Genomic DNA, 22,078 nt, shown 5'->3' on the forward strand with positions numbered 1-22,078 from the left:
CAACTTGCCGTGTTTGGAGGAGGAGGAATGCTGCCTATGACCCCAAGAACACCATCCCCACCGTCAAACATGGAGGTGGAAACATTATGCTTTGGGGGTGTTTTTCTGCTAAGGGCACAGGACAACTTCACCGCATCAAAGGGACGATGGACGGGGCCATGTACCGTCAAATCTTGGGTGAGAACCTCCTTCCCTCAGCCAGGATATTGAAAATGGGTCGTGGATGGGTATTCCAGCATGACAATGACCCAAAACACAAAGCCAAGGCAATAAAGGAGTGGCTCAAGAAGAAGCACATTAAGGTCCTGGAGTGGCCTAGCCAGTCTCCAGACCTTAATCCCATAGAAAATCTGTGGAGGGAGCTGAAGGTTCGAGTTGCCAAACGTCAGCCTCGAAACCTTAATGAGAAGGAGAAGATCTGCAAAGAGGAGTGGGACAAAATCCCTCCTGAGATGTGTGCAAACCTGGTGGCCAACAACAAGAAACATCTGACCTCTGTGATTGCCAACAAGGGTTTTGCCACCAAGTACTAAGTTATGTTTTGCAGAGGGGTCAAATACTTATCATTAAAATGCAAATCAATTAATAACATTTTTGACATGCGTTTTCCTGGATTTCTTTGTTGTTATTCTGTCTCTCACTGTTCAAATAAACCTACCATTAAAATTATAGACTGATCTTGTCTTTGTCAGTGGGCAAACGTACAAAATCAGCAGGGGATCAAATACTTTTTTCCCTCACTGTACCTTCAACCTCAGTGCCTCTTTGCTTGACATCATGGGAAAATCAAAAGAAATCAGCCATGACCTCAGAAAAAAAAAATTGTAGACCTCCACAAGTCTGGTTCATCCTTGGGAGCAATTTCCAAACGCCTGAAGGTACCACGTTCATCTGTACAAACAATAGTACGCAAGTATAAACACCATGGGACCACGCAGCCGTCATACCGCTCAGGAAGGAGACGCATTCTGTCTCCTAGAGATTAACGTACTTTGGTGCGAAAAGTGCAAATCAATCCCAGAACAACAGCAAAGGACCTTGTGAAGATGCTGGAGGAAACAGGTACAAAAGGATCTATATCCACAGTAAAACGAGTCCTATATCGACATAACCTGAAAGGCCGCTCAGCAAGGAAGAAGCCACTGCTCCAAAACTGCCATAAAAAAGCCAGACTACGGTTTGCAACTGCACATGGGGACAAAGACCATACTTTTTGGTGAAATGTCCTCTGGTCTGATGAAACAAAAATAGAACTGTTTGGCCATAATGTCCATCGTTATGTTTGGAGGAAAAAGGGGGCGCCTTGCAAGCCGAAGAACACCATCCCAACCGTGAAGCACGGGGGTGGCAGCATCATGCTGTGGGGGTGCTTTGCTGCAGGAGGGCCTGGGGCACTTCACAAAATAGATGGCATCATGAGGAAGGAAAATGATGTGGATATATTGAAGCAACATCTCAAGACATCAGTCAGGAAGTTAAAGCTTGGTCGCAAATGGGTCTTCCAAATGGACAATGACCCCAAGCATACTTCCAAAGTTGTGGCAAAATGGCTTAAGGACAACAAAGTCAAGGTATTGGAGTGGCCATCACAAAGCCCTGACCTCAATCCTATAGAAAATTTGGGGGCAGAACTGAAAAAGCGTGTGCGAACCTACAAACCTGACTCAGTTACACCAACTCTGTCAGGAGGAATGGGCCACAATTCATGGGCCAGAATTCACCCAACTTATTGTGGGGAGCTTGTGGAAGGCTACCCAAAACATTTGACCCAAGTTAAACAATTTAAAGGCAATGCTACCAAATACTAATTGAGTGTATGTAAACTTCTGACCCACTGGGAATGTGATGAAAGAAATAAAAGCTGAAATAAATCATTCTCTCTACTATTATTCTGACATTTCACATTCTTAAAATAAAGTGGTGATCCTAACTGACCTAAGTCAGGGAATTTTTACTAGGATTAAATGTCAGGAATTGTGAAAAACTGAGTTTAAATGTATTTGGCTAAGGTGTATGTAAACTTCCGACTTCAACTGTATGTGTGTGTGCGTCATTATATCTGTGTGTGTGACTCACGGTATTGTCCTCCTGGATCTCGAGTGTGTATGTGAGCAGTTCTTCATTGGCGCTGCCCTCGGGCCGGCCCCACTCCAGGGTGACCCAGGAGACGCCCGCCCGCAGCAGCCGCGGTGCCAGGGGGCACGAGGGTAACGTACCTGTAGTGTAGAATACAACCTCCGCACTGAAACCACTGTGGAGGGAGGGAGGGAGGGACAAGAGTTTAGACACACACAAAGCAGAGCTCATCTCCTTCATCTCTTCTGCACCATGCTTTATCTCTTTCCATCTCTCCCTCCATTACCTCCCTCCATCTCCCTCCTCTTTTCTCTCACTGTAACGACCGGCCGCAGGGGAATCTGCCCCCAACGGCAATGATGCGAGAACAAGAGGAGCGCGGCAACAAGAAAATAGAGAGAGACTCATTCAGAGTGATAAGACTCATCAACCAGACAACTAACCTCAACACAGCTATACATCAACCAGACAACTAACCTCAACACAGCTATACATCAACCAGACAACTAACCTCAACATAGATCTACATCAACCAGACAACTAACCTCAACACAGATCTACATCAACCAGACAACTAACCTCAACACAGATATACATCAACCAGACAACTAACCTCAACACAGATATACATCAACCAGACAACTAACCTCAACACAGATATACATCAACCAGACAACTAACCTCAACACAGATCTACATCAACCAGACAACTAACCTCAACACAGATATACATCAACCAGACAACTAACCTCAACATAGATCTACATCAACCAGACAACTAACCTCAACACAGATATACATCAACCAGACAACTAACCTCAACACAGATCTACATCAACCAGACAACTAACCTCAACACAGATCTACATCAACCAGACAACTAACCTCAACACAGATCTACATCAACCAGACAACTAACCTCAACACAGATATACATCAACCAGACAACTAACCTCAACACAGATCTACATCAACCAGACAACTAACCTCAACACAGATATACATCAACCAGACAACTAACCTCAACACAGATATACATCAACCAGACAACTAACCTCAACACAGATCTACATCAACCAGACAACTAACCTCAACACAGATATACATCAACCAGACAACTAACCTCAACACAGATCTACATCAACCAGACAACTAACCTCAACACAGATCTACATCAACCAGACAACTAACCTCAACACAGATATACATCAACCAGACAACTAACCTCAACACAGATATACATCAACCAGACAACTAACCTCAACACAGATATACATCAACCAGACAACTAACCTCAACACAGCTGTACATCAACCAGAGGGTGTGTGAGAGAGACAAAGAGAGACAGAGTGAGAGAGAGACAGGCTCAGTGAGCACAGCCTTGCCATTGAGAAGGGTAAACAAAGGAAAACCTGGCTCCCTATAGAGGAAAGGCTGTGCAACCACTGCACCACAGTAGAACCTGAGACAGCTGCATTTGCTGACAAAATGTCAAAAATATAAAACAATTAGAGAGTGTAATTTCCCCAAATTTGAAACAGTTTTTCAAGGTTTCAAAGACCTCTCTGATGAAAATAGGCTACCCGTCCTGTTGGGGGAGGACGCAGAGATCTGTGGGACAATGTCTGAGAGACCAACCAACCTGCACTTGTCCTCTATATTGTTATTGTTCAATGGTTATTTTGACCCTTGGTTATTGTTGTTACTGTTGTCCCGTTGACAATATTGATTATTATTAATTTAATTATGTTAATATTGTAAATATCCAAAGTAAGCTTTGGCAATATGTACATTGTTACGTCATGTCAATAAAGCAAACTGAATTGTATTGAATTGAGAGAGAGAGAGAGAGAGAGAGAGAGAGAGAGAGAGAGAGAGAGAGAGAGAGAGAGAGAGAGAGAGAGAGAGAGAGAGAGAGAGAGAGAAAGAAAGAAAGAAAGAAAGAAAGAAAGAAAGAAAGAAAGAAAGAAAGAAAGAAAGAAAGAAAGAAAGAAAGAAAGGGAGAAAGAGAGAGAGAGAGAAAGAAAGAAAGGGAGAAAGAGACAGAGAGAGCAAGAGAGAGAGCAAGAGAGAGCGAGACAGAGAGAGAGAGAAAGAGAGACAGAGAGAGACAGAGCGACAGAGAGAGATAGATGGTGAGGGTGCAACAGATGGGAAGAGTGAAGGTCAAAATGACAGAGAGGATGACAGAGAGTAACAGAGCAGAAGCCAGGTGGAAGAGAGGGTTGGAGATAGATAGAGAGAGAACGACAGAGAGATTGATAGAGACATAGAAAGATATAGAGGAGGAAAGAGACTGAGAGAGCCAGGAGAAGAGAGATCGAGACAACGAGAAAGATAGATATAGACAGAATGATAGAAACAGAGAGAGGGAAAGTGGAAGATGTCACCTACCTTGTGCAATGTAGTGTTATGCCATGCATATGTAGTGCTATAACACCCATACCTGGTGCCTATGTAGTGTTATGTCACGTATATTTAAGCAATAAGGCCCGAGGGGGTGTGGTATATGGCCAATATACCACGGCTAAGGGCTGTTCTTATGCACGACGCAACGCAGAGTCCCTGGATACAGCCCTTAGCCGTGGTTTATTGGCCATATATCACAAACCCCCGAGGTGACTTATTGCTATTATAAACTGGTTACCAACGTAATTAGAGCTGTTTTGTCATACCCATGGCATACTGTCTGATACCACAGCTTTAAGCCAATCAGCATTCAGGGCTCGAACCACCCAGTTTACAAGTAGCATTATAACACCTACCTGGTGCCTATATAGTGTTCTGTCATGTATATGTAGCATTATAACACCTACCTGGTGCCTATGTCGTTGTGAGCAGCCACTCTGAAGGTGTAGCCCACAGCAGGACACAGTCTGGTCAGCTTACAGTGTCTCTGGCTCCCAAAGTAACATTCTCTAAATACACTGTTCTTCTTTCCCTATGGAGGAGAGGAGATGTGGATGAGAGGGGAGGAGGAGGGAGAGAGACTGCAATAATAACAATAATAATAATAATAATAATAACAATAGTAATATAATTTATTTGTCAGGCGCTGTTCTGGGAAGCCAAGGACACACCAACTTGACATCATGATCTAATAATACAAATCTTGAACAGAGCCATATGAAGACTGCCTTTTCATATTCATTTAGAGAGAGAGAGAGGGGAGAGGAGAGAGAGAGAGAGAGGAGAGAGAGGAGAGAGAGGAGAGAGAGGAGAGAGAGAGAGAGAGAGAGAGAGAGAGAGAGAGAGAGAGAGAGGAGAGAAAGAGAGAGAGAGTATTTTATGTATTTCATGTACGTTTGAAATAGATGGTATATTATCCAATAGGAGTGTGTATAGTACCTCGTCCCACTCCAGAAGGTAGTTTGTGATTTTGGATCCGTTGTCAATCGGAGGCTGGAGAGAGAAGAGAGGAATAAATAGGACTGTCTGGAGCGTGTGTGTGTGTGTGTGTGTGTGTGTGTGTGTTTGTGTATGCGTATGGTGCGTGTGCGCGCTACGTCTATGTGTAATGAGGAGAGGAGGATGAACTGGGGCTGTCACAGAGAGGAAATGACCTGTGTGTTTTCATTAGTGTGACCTCATATCCTGTCTGAGTGAGTGATGTCACTCTCCACGCTGCCCTTACGCCGTGACAGCAACCAAGACAGAATATCATAAAAAATATATCTATATAGAGGTGAGGGTGAGGGTGCAATCTATCCTGACGAACCCCATCTCAGAATGACATAGAGAAGGATTGGACAGTGACACCAGGAAGCAGATCTTCCCTGAGAGCAAAATAGAACCCTGATTCTCTGTCCTCCTCCCTGAAGTGTGCACTCATTCACCCCCCTTCTCTCTGAAGTGTGCACTCATTCACCCCTTGTCTCTGAAGTGTGCACTCATTCACTCGCCCTGATGGATCTAAAATAGACTGGATGGGTGGGAATGAGTGGACACTTTTGGAACAAGCTTAAACAATCAGAACGTCCAATGAAAGGAACTAAAAGTGTGTGTGTGTGTGTGTGTGTGTGTGTGTGTGTGTGTGTGTGTGTGTGTGTGTGTGTGTGTGTGTGTGTACCTTCCACTGCAGTGTGAGGGTGCTCTTGGTGCGATGGGACAGTTTGGGGGGAAAGGGCAGGTCGGGGGGGCAGTTGTGTGTTGTGAACGACCCCGTCTCCGAACACACACCCCTCAAGTTAGAGTTACACACCGTGCTGACTCTGAAACACACACACACATACACACGAAACATTAATAGTCACATTTATTAACACAATAGTAAAGAAGTGGTGCAAAGTGTGTGTGTGTGTGTGTTGCTGACGGAAGGTGTGTGTTCTTACCGTACGTGGTAGTCTGAAGCTGGCCTCAGGTCTTTTAGATGACACTCCAACTCCTCTCCACTACACACACACACACACACACACACACACACACACACACACACACACACACACACACACACACACACACAGACACACACACACACACACACACACACACACACACGTTATTTACACTTGAGATGAAAGGGAGATGTGGTCCTCTGTAGCTCAATTGGTAGAGCATGGCGCTTGTAACGCCAGTGTAGTGGGTTCAATCCCTGGGACCACCCATTCGTAAAAATGTATGCACACATAACTGTAAGTCGCTTTGGATAAAAGCGTCTGCTAAATGGCATATTATTATGTTTATGTTTGCGTCAGTTGTTCTTCAAAGTCTGGAACGTTCATACACACATCATACACACACGTGTGCAAGTCAGGCTCAGAGTTAGGTGAGTTTTACCTGCTAGTCAGGCTCAGAGTTAGGTGAGTTTTACCTGCTAGTCAGGCTCAGAGTTAGGTGAGTTTTACCTGCTAGTCAGGCTCAGAGTTAGGTGAGTTTTACCTGCTAGTCAGGCTCAGAGTTAGGTGAGTTTTACCTGCTAGTCAGGCTCAGAGTTAGGTGAGTTTTACCTGTATATAAGCCTGTATTTGCCGTCCCGTCCCTTGTCGGACAGAGAGACCTCGTATGTGAGAGACTGGCTGTTGCTGAACCGGTTCACCAGCCCAACCGGGGGAGCCCAGGACAACCTAGCACCCCGCGCGTGCACGTTGGACACCTGGACACACACACACGTTAGATAACACACACACACACGTTAGATAACACACACACACAAAGTTCCTATCAGTTTATGTTCCGGTGCATTCCCGTCACGGATGCTGTGCTGATGAAATGACAGTCTGAGTAGGAGAAGACACATTTACCCACACCCTGGGCACTTAAACAATCACCCCATCAACCACTGTCTCTACACACACACACACAGACACACACACACAAGCGCACACACAGAAATAGACACACAAAAACATTTACCCAAACCCCAGACAACAGAGAAAGACACACTTGTACACACACACACAGCGGAGTGATTTAACACCGGCTGTCGTTCATCCAGACAAACCACATCCACTGAATACCCAATCTGCCCTGGGGACAAACCACATCCACTGAATACCCAATCTGCCCTGGGGACAAACCACATCCACTGAATACCCAATCTGCCCTGGGGACAAACCACATCCACTGAATACCCAATCTGCCCTGGGGACAAACCACATCCACTGAATACCCAATCTGCCCTGGGGACAAACCACATCCACTGAATACCCAATCTGCCCTGGGGACAAACCACATCAACTGAATACCCAATCTGCCCTGGGGACAAACCACATCAACTGAAATCCCAATCTGCCCTGGGGACAAACCACATCCACTGAATACCCAATCTGCCCTGGGGACAAACCACATCCACTGAATACCCAATCTGCCCTGGGGACAAACCACATCCACTGAATACCCAATCTGCCCTGGGGACAAACCACATCAACTGAAATCCCAATCTGCCCTGGGGACAAACCACATCAACTGAAATCCCAATCTGCCCTGGGGACAAACCACATCCACTGAATACCCAATCTGCCCTGGGGACAAACCACATCCACTGAATACCCAATCTGCCCTGGGGACAAACCACATCAACTGAAATCCCAATCTGCCCTGGGGACAAACCACATCCACTGAATACCCAATCTGCCCTGGGGACAAACCACATCAACTGAAATCCCAATCTGCCCTGGGGACAAACCACATCCACTGAATAACCAATCTGCCCTGGGGACAAACCACATCCACTGAATAACCAACCAATCTGCCCTGGGGACAAACCACATCCACTGAATAACCAATCTGCCTTGGGGACAAACCACATCCACTGAATACCCAATCTGCCCTGGGGACAAACCACATCCACTGAATACCCAATCTGCCCTGGGGACAAACCACATCCACTGAATAACCAATCTGCCCTGGGGACAAACCACATCCACTGAATACCCAATCTGCCCTGGGGACAAACCACATCCACTGAATATCCAATCTGCCCTGGGGACAAACCACATCCACTGAATACCCAATCTGCCCTGGGGACAAACCACATCCACTGAATACCCAATCTGCCCTGGGGACAAACCACATCCACTGAATACCCAATCTGCCCTGGGGACAAACCACATCCACTGAATAACCAATCTGTGTTACGGTCCGGCTCTGTTGGTCCTGTTCCTGTTGGTGTTCCTTTCCCTTTTCTCCCCTGTGTGTGTTGTTTGTGTCTGTCTCCCCCTGCTGTGCAGTCAGAGGTTCTAGGTCAGCGGGCGTGGCCATTCTATCACCAGAGCAGTTACATCAAGCTGCAGCTCATTGGCACCAATCAAGCAGCAGATATCTACCCGGGCTGGACACCTCTCCAGCGCCAGTTCGTTCCTACACTTCCAGTGATCTCGTCTGTTCCTGCTGCCTGCTTGCCTGCCTGCCTGCCTGCCATTCCCACGCCGCTACCTGCTCCTCTGTTGCCTGATATCCTCGTTATCCAGCTCTCAGGACTACTGGCTCTCCACTCCACTCAGCTCCTACCCCAGCCTGAAGCTATTCCACCCTGACTACTTCTCTCTGCCAATACACGTTGAATAAACTACATCCTAATTTTACTCTCTTTGTCCGTGTGTCCGTCTCTGCACCTGAGTCCACCATCCAACCTAACAGAACGAACTGGCCCAACATGGACTCAGCAGAGATGCCACATGAAACAACGGGTGATGGCGTACAACACGCCCTCCATTCACAAGGAGTACTATTGGGACAACACGACCAACTCATCCGGACTCTATTGGATAACAACCAGCAGTTGTTGGATCAAGTATCTCATCTCACCTCTCAGGTAACTAACCTGGTAACACTCACGACCCTTTCTCCCTCTGCTTCTCCTCCGCCTGTTCCTCCTACAGTGGCTCCAGGCTCGGCTTCCGCTCCTGTCCTTCGGGAACCCCCTACAACTGCACCCGAACCTTTCACCGGGGATTTGAACAAATGCCGTGGGTTCCTGCTTCAGTGCCGCTTGGTGTTCCAACAGAAGCCCCTGTCTTTCGCCACGGAATCCTCAAAGGTACATTACGCACTGGGGTTAATGAGGGGCAAAGCTTTGATGTGGGCAGAAGCGGCTTGTTCTACTCAGCAGATTACCAGCCTGTCGTTTGACGATTTTTCCTCTCAATTGAAAGTTGTGTTTGATCACCCGGACTATGCCGGAACCGCCACAAAGAGACTATTGAAGCTACGACAGGGCACGGGTAGCGTGGCGGAATACGCCATTGATTTTTGGACCTTGGCAGCCGATTCCAAGTGGAACGACGAAGCTCTTCAGGGAGCGTTTGTTAACGGTCTAAGTGACACAATTAAGGATGAACTAGCTGTTCGTGATGAGCCTGCTAACCTTCATGTTCTCGTTTCCCTTGCTACACGAATAGACAACAGGCTACGGGAGAGGAGACAGGAGAGGGGCGGTCGGGGCGGTCGGGTCCACACCTCTAACGGGGCTCCCTCGCTTTCTGCAGTCCGAGCTACACCACCACTCGGACACCGACCACACACCTCAGCGGATCCCTCCACGGAACTAGACGAGCCCATGCAGCTGGGCCGTGCTCGTCTGTCCCCTGCCGAAAAGGAACGGCGCATGCGGGTTGGTGAGTGCATGTACTGTGGGGACCGCACTCATTTCCTGATTAACTGTCCGGTTCGCCCAAAAAGACAAAGCTCGCGGGTAAAAGTGGGCGTACTTGCGAGTGCTACACCTGACTCAATGCCCACAGCACCCCGTCTAGTTATCCCAGCTACAGTCCAGTTCAGGAATCTGTCTCTCCCATTAGCTGCTCTCATTGACTCTGGTGCTGAGGATAATTTTGTTGACGTTAACCTGGTCACTCAGGCTGAGATCCCTGTTAAGCCCCTGCCTAAGCCTATAACAGTAACCGCTATAGACGGCCGTCAGTTTGCCAACATCACCCACCAAACTGTCCCCGTTTCTCTCATGCTGTCCGGCAATCACAAAGAAACCATCCAGTTTAAAGTAGTCTCCTCCTCGGCCTCCCCCCTTATCCTCGGTTTCCCTTGGCTTAGCCTTCACAACCCCCATATTGACTGGCAAAACCACAAGATACACAGTTGGAGCACTCACTGCCATTCTGCTTGCCTTGGGTCGGCTATTCCGCCCTCGGTAGGTTCCCCTGCTTCCCCTGTCAAAACCCCAGACCTCTCTTCAGTCCCTGAGGAGTACTTGGACCTGGCTGAGTTTACAGACAATGAAGACTCCAGCAATCCTGAACCTGTTCTGCCCGCTTCCTGTTTGGTGGCGGCGGTTCACTGGGAAATCGAGTCCCTCGTCCGATCGGCACAAGAGTCGGAACCTGGACCGGCAGATGGCCCCCCCGACCTTCTCTATGTTCCCGCAGCAGTGCGGCCGCAAGTGCTCAACTGGATCCACACCTCGCGCTTCTCCTGCCACCCTGGTATGAACCGTACACTGTCGCTACTGAAGAGGCACTTTTGGTGGCCATCCGTCGAGACTGACGTCCGGGAGTACGTGGCGGTCTGCTCCATCTGTGCCCAAAATAAGGCTTCCCACCGGGCTCCTTCGGGCCTGCTGCGGCCTCTCCCAGTCCCGAGTCGTCCTTGGTCTCACGTGGCCTTGGACTTCGTCACTGGACTTCCTATGTCTGAGGGTAATGACACCATACTCACCATCGTGGACAGATTCTCTAAATCTGCCCATTTTGTTGCATTACCAAAATTACCGTCTGCCAGTGAGACGGCCGACCTCTTTGTCCTACATGTATTCCGTCCCCATGGAATACCTGTGGACATAGTGTCCGATAGAGGTCCACAGTTCATTTCTCGGGTATGGAAGGAGTTTTGTTCTGCTCTGGGTGCCTCTGTCAGTCTCTCATCAGGGTTCCATCCCCAGTCCAATGGCCAGACTGAGAGGACCAACCAGGACCTGGAGGCTGCTCTACGCTGTGTGACATCCCAGAACCCGTCCACCTGGGCCAAACATCTCCCGTGGGTCGAATATGCCCACAATTCCCTCACCTCATCTGCCACGGGCCTCTCACCATTTGAGGCGGCTTTGGGGTACCAACCGCCATTGTTCCCGTCTCAGGAAAAGGAGTTAACCGTCCCGTCAGTTCAGGATAACCTTCGTCGCTGCCGCAAGGTGTGGGTGGACACCCGTGAGGCCCTTCTACGGACAGCAGAGCGCAACAAGAGAGTGGCGGACAGGCACAGGGTAGTCGCTCCCCAGTTCCAGCCTGGTCAGCGAGTCTGGCTCTCCTCCAGCAACATCCCCCTGCGCACTGACTCCCGTAAACTGTCGCCCCGGTATTTGGGTCCTTTTGAGGTCGAATCCATCATCAACCCTTCGGCTGTTCGGTTGAAGCTTCCCCAGGCCATGAGAGTCCATCCTACATTTCACGTGTCCCAGCTGAAGATGGTCTCCTCCAGTCCTTTGTGTCCGCCGGTGGATCCCCCTCCGCCACCGCGCATTATTGACGACCATCCAGCCTACACGGTTCGGAGACTGCTGGACGTCCGAAGGCGTGGTAGAGGGCTTCAGTACCTGGTGGACTGGGAGGGATACGGTCCCGAGGAGAGGTCCTGGATTCCCAGACGTTTTATTCTGGATCCTCAGCTAGTGAATGACTTCCATAGGGACCACCCTGACAAGCCGGGTGGGTCGCCGGGTGGCGCCCGTTGAGGGGGGGGTACTGTTACGGTCCGGCTCTGTTGGTCCTGTTCCTGTTGGTGTTCCTTTCCCTTTTCTCCCCTGTGTGTGTTGTTTGTGTCTGTCTCCCCCTGCTGTGCAGTCAGAGGTTCTAGGTCAGCGGGCGTGGCCATTCTATCACCAGAGCAGTTACATCAAGCTGCAGCTCATTGGCACCAATCAAGCAGCAGATATCTACCCGGGCTGGACACCTCTCCAGCGCCAGTTCGTTCCTACACTTCCAGTGATCTCGTCTGTTCCTGCTGCCTGCTTGCCTGCCTGCCTGCCTGCCATTCCCACGCCGCTACCTGCTCCTCTGTTGCCTGATATCCTCGTTATCCAGCTCTCAGGACTACTGGCTCTCCACTCCACTCAGCTCCTACCCCAGCCTGAAGCTATTCCACCCTGACTACTTCTCTCTGCCAATACACGTTGAATAAACTACATCCTAATTTTACTCTCTTTGTCCGTGTGTCCGTCTCTGCACCTGAGTCCACCATCCAACCTAACAATCTGCCCTTGGGACAAACCACATCCACTGAATACCCAATCTGCCCTGGGGACAAACCACATCCACTGAATACCCAATCTGCCCTGGGGACAAACCACATCCACTGAATACCCAATCTGCCCTGGGGACAAACCACATCCACTGAATAACCAATCTGCCCTGGGGACAAACCACATCCACTGAATACCCAATCTGCCCTGGGGACAAACCATATCCACTGAATACCCAATCTGCCCTGGGGACAAACCACATCCACTGAATACCCAATCTGCCCTGGGGACAAACCACATCCACTGAATACCCAATCTGCCCTGGGGACAAACCACATCCACTGAATACCCAATCTGCCCTGGGGACAAACCACATCCACTGAATAACCATTCTGCCCTGGGGACAAACCACATCCACTGAATACCCAATCAGCCCTAGGGACAAACCACATCCACTGAATAACCAATCTGCCCTGGGGACAAACCACATCCACTGAATACCCAATCAGCCCTAGGCACAAACCACATCCACTGAATACCCAATCTGCCCTGGGGACAAACCACATCCACTGAATAACCAATCTGCCCTGGGGACAAACCACATCCACTGAATACCCAATCTGCCCTGGGGACAAACCACATCCACTGAATACCCAATCTGCCCTGGGGACAAACCACATCCACTGAATACCCAATCTGCCCTGGGACAAACCACATCCACTGAATACCCAATCTGCCCTAGGGACAAACCACATCCACTGAATACCCAATCAGCCCTGGGGACAAACCACATCCCAGAGATACATACTGAAGAATGCCACATATGACGTACGTCCATCCCTCCGTCCCTCCCCCCTCACTCTCTCTCTTCTCTCTCTCTCATACTTCTTCCACTAGTGTGTTCTTTATGAATACTGTACAGGAGACCCATGAGAATCCTGTGTAGGGTTGCAAAGGGAGGGTATGTTACTGGAAACTTTTATGGATTACTGGATTTGATGTAATCTATCACAAGATATCTAGTGTCCCTTTTGGGTACTTCAGATTATCACAGGTGTCTGTAATTATCTCTGTCTCTGTGTGGCCTTATCACATGTAAAATATATTAAATAATTAAATAAGATGATTCTAAAATAAAATAAAGCTGTAAAACATTAAACTAAATATAAACCATCAACTCTGTAAAACATTATACTAAATATAAACCATCAACTTAGTGAATACCATTGGTGTTTAATATGAGGGTTTCAGCATGAAATAACCTTTACATTTTTTTAACACACTTTCATTTGTTGTCAATGTTTTTGCATCAAACTGGTGGCGGTTGTGAACATAGTCAATAGTTGGAAGAGTTGCAGAGGTAGTAGAAAATAAGGCAATTGTTAATTAGATGCTTTTTCATTAATTAGGCTATTTTCTCTTGAACCATATGGTCCATCTACTAGAAACTCATGGACAATATGGACACAGATATAAAAAATGAATACTATATATGAATATATATATTTTAAAAGTTATTCATGTATAAATTACCGAAGTTTCGATAGATTGCCATAGATTTGTTAATTACCAAAATTACTGAAGTTTCCAGTAACTTTGGTAAATTAACAGTAGCTTTGCAACCCTAGTCCTGTGTGATGAAGTGATACAATACTGCCCCAATGTGGTCAGGTTGGGGACTGCAGGTGTTCTGGGCTCCAAAGGACATACTGCTCTGGGAGGAAGAAGCCTTTAGGTACAGGTGTGTGTGTGTGTGTGTGTGTGTGACTGACCTGTGGTTTGTCGATGGCGGAGAGCACTTCCTGAACTCTCTTTGCCTCTGAGTCGTGATCTGAGGAGTGAGAACAGACACAACATTACCAAATAGTGTGTGTTTCTGTTCTTATGTGAGAAGGTGTTATTACAGCTAAGCACCACCAGAGGGCAGGCTGAGCTGTGTCATATACACTATGTACAGTATGTACAGACCCCAACCTGGATTACTGCCTCAGTCTACCCTACGTTCTGTTGTCTGCTCATAAAACGGGCCGGCTCCAGTAACACACACACACACACACACACACACAAACACACACAGGTCCAGTGGCAGAGCATGTCTAGGGGTGATTTAGGAGTGGGTCGGGGTTAGCGCTGGGGTGTGTGTGTAATGGAAGTTTATCCCCAGAGTGTGTAATGTGTGTGTGTGTGTAATCCCTATACCAGAGTTGCTTCAGACAGGAGCAGAGCTGCTTTCTGCATCAGAGCAGAGTTCACAAAATCACCCAGAAATTGTTTTTGTTTCAGAGAGAGAGAGAGAGAGAGAGAGAGAGAGAGAGAGAGAGAGAGAGAGAGAGAGAGAGAGAGAGAGAGAGAGAGAGAGAGAGAGAGAGAGAGAGAGAGAGAGAGAGAGTAGCATCAGGTGAAATCTCTCCTGACCACATCTCCTGTCTCTGTCTGTCTGGATGTGTTTGTTTGATAACGGAGGACAGACAGACCAAGAACGACAGAGCAACAGAGGACAGGAGGAAGAGAAGGATGACGAGGGGGGAGGGAGAAGAGACAGTGGTCTAAGCCAAAGCTGAGTAAGACAGAAAGAAAGGAGAGAGAGGAACATTTCAAAAACACACGCAGAGGAGAGAAGGAGAGGAGAGAGGGATGAGGCCACAGAAGAGGAGCGGAGGAGAAGAGAAAAATTGATTTTCATCAGGATGGAGAGAAAAGTGAGGAAAGCAGAGAGGAGGAGTACAGAGCAAGGGGATATGAGGGGTTATCTTCAAGACCCTGGTGCTGGCCTACTGAGCAGCAAGGGGAACCGCCCCTCCCTACCTTAAGGCTCTGCTCAAACCCTAGATCCCAACCAGAGCACTCCGTTCCGCCACCTCTGGTCTCTTGGCCCACCCACCCCTAAAATAAAATAAAGGCACTTCTCTTTTCCCACTAGCACTGACTTTGCTGATAAATACTTTGTTGGGGGAAAATGTACTTACGATCGTGATGTGTTGTTGTCTCACCTAGCTATCTTAAGATGAATGCACTAATTGTAAGCGTTCCAGTTCTGTGACATCATCAGCAGGCGCAGCAGATGCAGGGGAAGGGGCTTGTCAGACTGCGTGAATATGTCTAAGTGTGTCTGTGTGTATTAAAAAATAGACTTTTAGAAACTAGAAACAATGAACTGAAGGAATGGAGGAGAGAGTGAGATATAGAGAGAAAGAAAGAGAGGTACAGTGCTGTGAAAAAGTATCTGCCCCCTTTCTGATTTTTGCATATTTTTGATACTGAATGTTATCAGATCTTCCACCAAAACCTAATATTAGATAAAGGGAACCTGAGTTTACAAATAACAAAAAAAAAACGATACTTATTTTATTTATTTAATTTACAAAGTTATGCAACACCCAATTCCCCCATGTGAAAAAGTAATTGCCCTCTCACACTCAGGAGAATGTCAGGCCATCCGTCTGTGAGCTGAAGCTGAAGCGCAGCTGGGTGATGCAGCAAGACAATGATCCAAAACACAAAATCAATCCTACATGAAAATGGCTAAAAAGCAACAAATTAGAAGTTTTGGAATGGCCTAGTCAAAGTCCTAATCCCAATTGAGATTTTGTGGCAGGACTTGAAACAAGCAGTTCATACTTGAAAACCCACAAATGTCACTACGTTACAGTTACTGCATGGAAGAGTGGGCCAAAATTCCTCCACAGCGACGTGAGAGACCAATCAACAACTACAGGAAGCGTTTGGTTGGGGTCATTGCAGCTAAAGGTGGCACAACCAGTTATTGAGTGTAAGGAGGCAATTACTTTTTCACACAGGGGCATTGGGTGTTGCATAACTTTGTTTATGAAATAAATTAAATAAGTATGTAATTGTTGTGTTATGTGTTCACTCAGGTTCCCTACTAGGTTTTGGTTGAAGATCTGATAACATTCAGTATCAAAAATATGCAAAAGTAGAACAAATGTGAAAGGGGGCAAATACTTTTTCACGGCACCGTAGAGAGGGTGAAAGAGATAAAAGACAAAGAGAGAAAAAGGAGAACGAGAGAGAGAGCGAGAGAAGAAGAAGAAGAAGCCTGCAGGGTTCCACAGCGTTTTCATCTATGCATAGTGAGCATTCCATCTGCTCAACAGCTGGCCCCCTTAACACACACACACACACACCTGTTTTTCTATCCTCGTGGGGACCTAAAATGTATTTCCATTCAAAATCCTATTTTCCCTAACCCATAACCCTAACCTTAACCCTAACCTTAACCCCTAACCCTAATCCTAATTCTAACCCTAATTGTAAACACCACACACACACACACACACACACACACACACACACACACTTGTTGAGACCTGTCTGAGAAGGTTTGTAGTCATGGTGAAAGTTTGGTTCTCATGGACAGAGACCATGGTTTACAGAGAGGATTAGTATGTGTGTGTGTGTCTCCAACCATACTTTCATAGAGGAGAGATGTACGACTGAGGTGCCAAGGGACACAGCAATTCTGCCACTCTTCCTGGAAGGCAACAGTGTGTGTGTGTGTGTGTGTGTGTGTGTGTGTGTGTGTGTGTGTGTGTGTGTGTTGGCTGAAGCGTTGGGAACTCAGATGGTAGAAGTACCGTTTCAACCCTGTGTGTGTGTGTGTGTGTGTGTGTGTGTGTGTGTGTGTGTGTGTGTGTGTGTGTGTGTGTGTGTGTGTTGGCTGAAGCGTTGGGAACTCAGATGGTAGAAGTACCGTTTCAACCCAGTCGACCCAGGAAAGGTGTTAAGATCACTGTTCCTAAGATCACTAATTCATCTAGCTAAGATTCATATCTCCCATTGTGAAGCAGCTGACTAAATCTGACTGTAATGATAACCTGATGATCTGGCTCTGCACTAGCTAACATTGTGCAGATGTGTGTAAGAGAGACTTGTAAGAATAAGACTGAGTCGGACTGGACTTGGACTCCTTGAACCAGCTGACACAGAGGACTAGCTGACACAGACAGACAGGCAGGCAACAGGCCCTTATTAGGGTGTAGGGTGGTGGGGTGGGGGGGACCTATTACCATGGCAACACAAGCAAAAACATGGAGGGTGGGAGAGCTTACACACTTACTGAGGGTCACTATGACAACGCGGTTTATTTTAAAAGGCCTGAGTCATGCTAAGGTCAGGGGTCGGATCTGTTAATGAACTAAACGAGCACTTACAGCACACACTCTCTCTCTCTCGTAGGGGATGACATCATCTTACATCACAGTCTTACGCTTTTTCAAGTAACTCCTCTCCTCTCCTCTCCTCTCCTCTCCTCTCCTCTCCTCTCCTCTCCTCTCCTCTCCTCTCCTCTCCTCTCCTCTCCTCTCCTCTCCTCTCCCTTTCCTCCTCTCCTCTCCGTACACATTCTACAGTTTAAACAACATGGACTGGCCACGTCAGTTACATAAAATTACTAATCTATACAGAGAAATTATGCCGCGTTCAAAACAACTGTGAACTCAGAACTCTCCGACTTCGGACTTCAGTACGTTCAAGACAACTGTGAACTCGGGGAAAACGGTCATCCAACTTGGAATTCCAAGTCGGAAACTTGGACATCTTTCTAGAGCTCCAACTTTCCGACCTGAAGACCACTGACTTCATGATTTTACCTCGTTTTTTTTCTGAGTTCCCAGTTGTCTTGAAAGCACCACTAGAACTACAGAAAGGTGCTGTAGTTCTGATGACGTAGAACCAACATGGCGGACAAAGACACATCAGCTGAAATCTCAGCTCTACTGAGAAACCGCAATGCTGGCATTGCTCTACCATGGGACATCAGTTTCCTGAAATCGCTGTTCTCTACAGATAAACTGCACCGCTGACGTAGAACCATCATGGAGGACAGAGGCACATCTGATTGTGTTTAGAGCGGTGGGCTTTACTGACTGTCTTGACTGACTGGTAGCCAAGCACATTACTGGAATAGAGGACATTAGCCAATAGACACACAAACACACACATCCAGCAGGGCACAGAGCAAAGTCTACAGCGTGGGTGTGTGTTTGTGTGTGAGTGTGAACCCTGTCTGGTGTTCCAGACAGTGTGTGTGTGTGTGTGTGATCCTCCTGGTTGAAAGCAGAGGGCCAAGCAGTAGATTAGACAGATGGAATGTTCTCTCTCATTCTTTTATATATCTATTTTCTCTTTCCTTTGTCTCTCATCCCCCTCTCACTCTCCCTACTTTCTTTCTCTCCACTAAGTCTACCTCCTAGCTTTTCAATCGCTCTCATATTCTCTTTTCTCACTTTTAATTTCCCTGTCCATCTATCATACTCTCCTCTCTCTTTCTCCCTCTCTCATGCTCTGATTGTTTTAGAGGAAGCCCTGTCACGAGGTGTATGTTAGTTGTAGCGGAGTCAGCCTGATCTCCAGTCCAGAACTGAGACCCTGCTAGACCATCAGAGAGACACAGATACCCCTAGACATACACTGACATGTACTGTACGTGTGTGTGTGTGTGTGTGAAGATACTGAGTTGATCAAAGCTCATCAGGCTCTCTCTCTTTCCATGATGTCACCATCCAGCCAAACAAACCCCCTTACACCTGGCCTCAATGGAACATTCCCCTGACCCCGGACTGTACAGCCAGACTGGTCCAGCGCTGAAACGGGGGTCTGAGAGGTGGTTTGGCCTGTTTCTTTGGGATTAACTCTGGTGTCTCTCAGCAGGCTTGTCTGTCAACACCTCTGCACACAGGCCAGCGAGATAGAGATGTGTGTGTGTGAAAGAGAGCTCAAAGGGTTCCTTCATGGAGAACAGGACTCAACAGATATGTACTGTACCTCACCCCTCTTCCCTCTCCTCCCTCTCTCCCCCTTACTCCCCTCACCTCCACTCCTCTCCTCACTACCTCTCCTCTCCTCTCTCCTATCCTACACCCCCCCCTCTCCCAGACAAGGCCAGTATTGTAGAGGGAGAAACCGATAGGTCTCGGAACAGACTCAGCTATGTGGTTACCTAGACAACCCCCTCTCTCCCCCCTCCCTCCCTTTCCACCTCTCCTCTCCACCTCAGTAAGGCACCATTCATCCATTCCTCTTTTTCTCTCTTTCATTGAGAAGAAAAGAGGGAGAGACATCTGAAGAGTATTCACTTATCTCTGTGTGTGTGTGTGTGTGTGTGTGTGTGTGTGTGTGTGTGTGTGTGTGTGTGTGTGTGTGTGTGCATGTGCGTGTGTGTGTTTACCTTGCGGTGAGTGTGTGTGTGTGTCTGGCTCGTTGCTCCTTGGGCTGCTCCGTAGCTGTCGTCGTTCCGGCTTCTTCCCTCCCGGACTGTTAGCTCCGCCCATTGACCCCAACGACCCCAGCGTAGGGACGTGGCTCTTCCCGCTGTAACCAATCAAATACAACCAAACTTTATTGACAAAAACTGCATGGAAAGCATCTCAGTAGAATTTTACAATGAAAATAGACCCAACACTCTTAAAATACAGATTCAAATAGTTTGCATGTGTTTTCGACAACTTCATCCTTCCATAGGAAAACAATGTCTGGTCAAAGTCTGTAACTTCCATAGGAAAACCATGTCTGGTCAAAGTCTGTAACTTCCATAGGAAAACAATGTCTGGTCAAAGTCTGTAACTTCCATAGGAAAACAATGTCTGGTCAAAGTCTGTAACTTCCATAGGAAAACAATGTCTGGTCAAAGTCTGTAACTTCCATAGGAAAACAATGTCTGGTCAAAGTCTGTAACTTCCATAGGAAAACAATGTCTGGTCAAAGTCTGTAACTTCCATAGGAAAACAATGTCTGGTCAAAGTCTGTAACTTCCATAGGAAAACAATGTCTGGTCAAAGTTTGTAACTTCCATAGGAAAACAATGTCTGGTCAAAGTCTGTAACTTCCATAGGAAAACAATGTCTGGTCAAAGTTTTTAACTTCCATAGGAAAACAATGTCTGGTCAAAGTCTGTAACTTCCATAGGAAAACAATGTCTGGTCAAAGTCTGTAACTTCCATAGGAAAACAATGTCTGGTCAAAGTCTGTAACTTCCATATGAAAACAATGTCTGGTCAAAGTCTGTAACTTCCATAGGAAAACAATGTCTGGTCAAAGTCTGTAACTTGTCTATAGTGTTTCTTCTGTATGCATTATGGCTATAGATCTCAGACTTGTAGATCAAGTTGATCACTAGTAAAACTAGTAACTAGTCTAAACTATTAACTAGTCTATAACTAGTCTGTAACTTGTCTGTAATTATAAGGCTAGTCTCTTCACACTTGTAGAGATAGTCAGTAACTAGTCTCTAGTCTCTAACTAGTATTGCTTTAGTGTTTAAGTAGTACTGTAACTACAGATCTGCAATCTTAATTTGACCAGTTTCTCACAGCAGGAAAACAATCCTACAGCAACAGGAAATGTGAATGATTATGTGGATTATAATTCATGAACATTATTGTCGCGGTTGACACATTTTTCGTTAGGGCAAATAAAGTCTGACATTTTAAAGTGAAAATTACAAACGTTAGAAGCCTTTTTAAACCGTGAATACACGAACATTCTCTGCCACAACAGAGTGATCAAATGAAGATAGTACATCTGTAGTCTCTAACTAGTCAAACTAGTCTCTAACTCCAGGACTATTCTCTGACCTGTATCCATTGTGGCTAGAGCCCAGAGACTTGTACAGGGAGGAGGGAGGAGAGTTGAGTCTGTTCTGTCGTTCCAATTGTCTCTGTTCCTTTATCTTCTTAGGCTGGGGCTTGCTGTAGCTCTCCTCTCTACCAATGTAGCTGGACATACCATAGACTGGGATTATCTCTGGGAGATGGAGAGAGGGAGGGGGTGGGGGGAGGAGAGGAGAATAGAGAGGGAGAGGAGAAGGAAGACGAGAGAGGGAGTTAGCTATATCGTTTAGGTGTATATATATACACTGAGTGGACAAAACCAAGCCATGAGGTCAAAGGAATTGTCCGTAGAGCTCCAAGACAGGATTGTGTCGAGGCACAGATCTGGGGAAGGGTACCAAAAAATATCTGCAGCATTGAAGGTCCTCAAGAACACAGTGGCCTCCATCATTCTTAAATGGAAGAAGTTTGGAACCACCAAGACTCTTCCTAGAGCTGGCCGCCCGGCCAAACTGAGCAATCGGGGGAGAAGGGCTTTGGTCAGGGAGGTGACCAAGCACACGATGGTCACTCTGACAGAGCTCAAGAGTTTCTCTGTGGAGATGGGAGAACCTTCCAGAAGGACAACCATCTCTGCAGCATCCCCCAATCAGGCCTTTATGGTAGAGTGGCCAGACGGAAGCCACTCCTAAGTAAAAGGCACGACAGCCCGCTTGGAGTTTGCCGCTGAAAAACATCCCCACAGCATGATGCTGCCACCACCATGCTTCACTGTAGGGATGGTGCCTGGTCTGATGAAACCAAGATG

At 47.1% G+C, this 22,078-nt stretch overlaps 1 protein-coding gene across 2 annotated transcripts in view; it reads right to left on the reverse strand.

The window, feature by feature from the left end:
* Nucleotides 1-22,078, reverse strand: part of fndc3ba (fibronectin type III domain containing 3Ba) — an 86,935-nt gene that overhangs the window by 13,591 nt on the left and 51,266 nt on the right. For both annotated transcript variants that reach the window (XM_084152637.1, XM_084152636.1), the window contains exons 6-14: nucleotides 21,295-21,463; nucleotides 19,890-20,032; nucleotides 14,476-14,534; nucleotides 7,023-7,168; nucleotides 6,408-6,467; nucleotides 6,146-6,287; nucleotides 5,425-5,478; nucleotides 4,893-5,017; nucleotides 2,077-2,251 (exon numbers count right to left, since the gene is read on the reverse strand). In XM_084152637.1, the coding sequence (XP_084008763.1) occupies nucleotides 2,077-2,251; nucleotides 4,893-5,017; nucleotides 5,425-5,478; nucleotides 6,146-6,287; nucleotides 6,408-6,467; nucleotides 7,023-7,168; nucleotides 14,476-14,534; nucleotides 19,890-20,032; nucleotides 21,295-21,463 (1,073 nt within the window). The remainder of the gene's footprint in view (nucleotides 1-2,076; nucleotides 2,252-4,892; nucleotides 5,018-5,424; nucleotides 5,479-6,145; nucleotides 6,288-6,407; nucleotides 6,468-7,022; nucleotides 7,169-14,475; nucleotides 14,535-19,889; nucleotides 20,033-21,294; nucleotides 21,464-22,078) is intronic.

Source organism: Coregonus lavaretus (assembly GCF_964263955.1).
Source record: "Coregonus lavaretus genome assembly, chromosome: 35".
Taxonomy (NCBI): Eukaryota; Metazoa; Chordata; class Actinopteri; order Salmoniformes; family Salmonidae; genus Coregonus; species Coregonus lavaretus.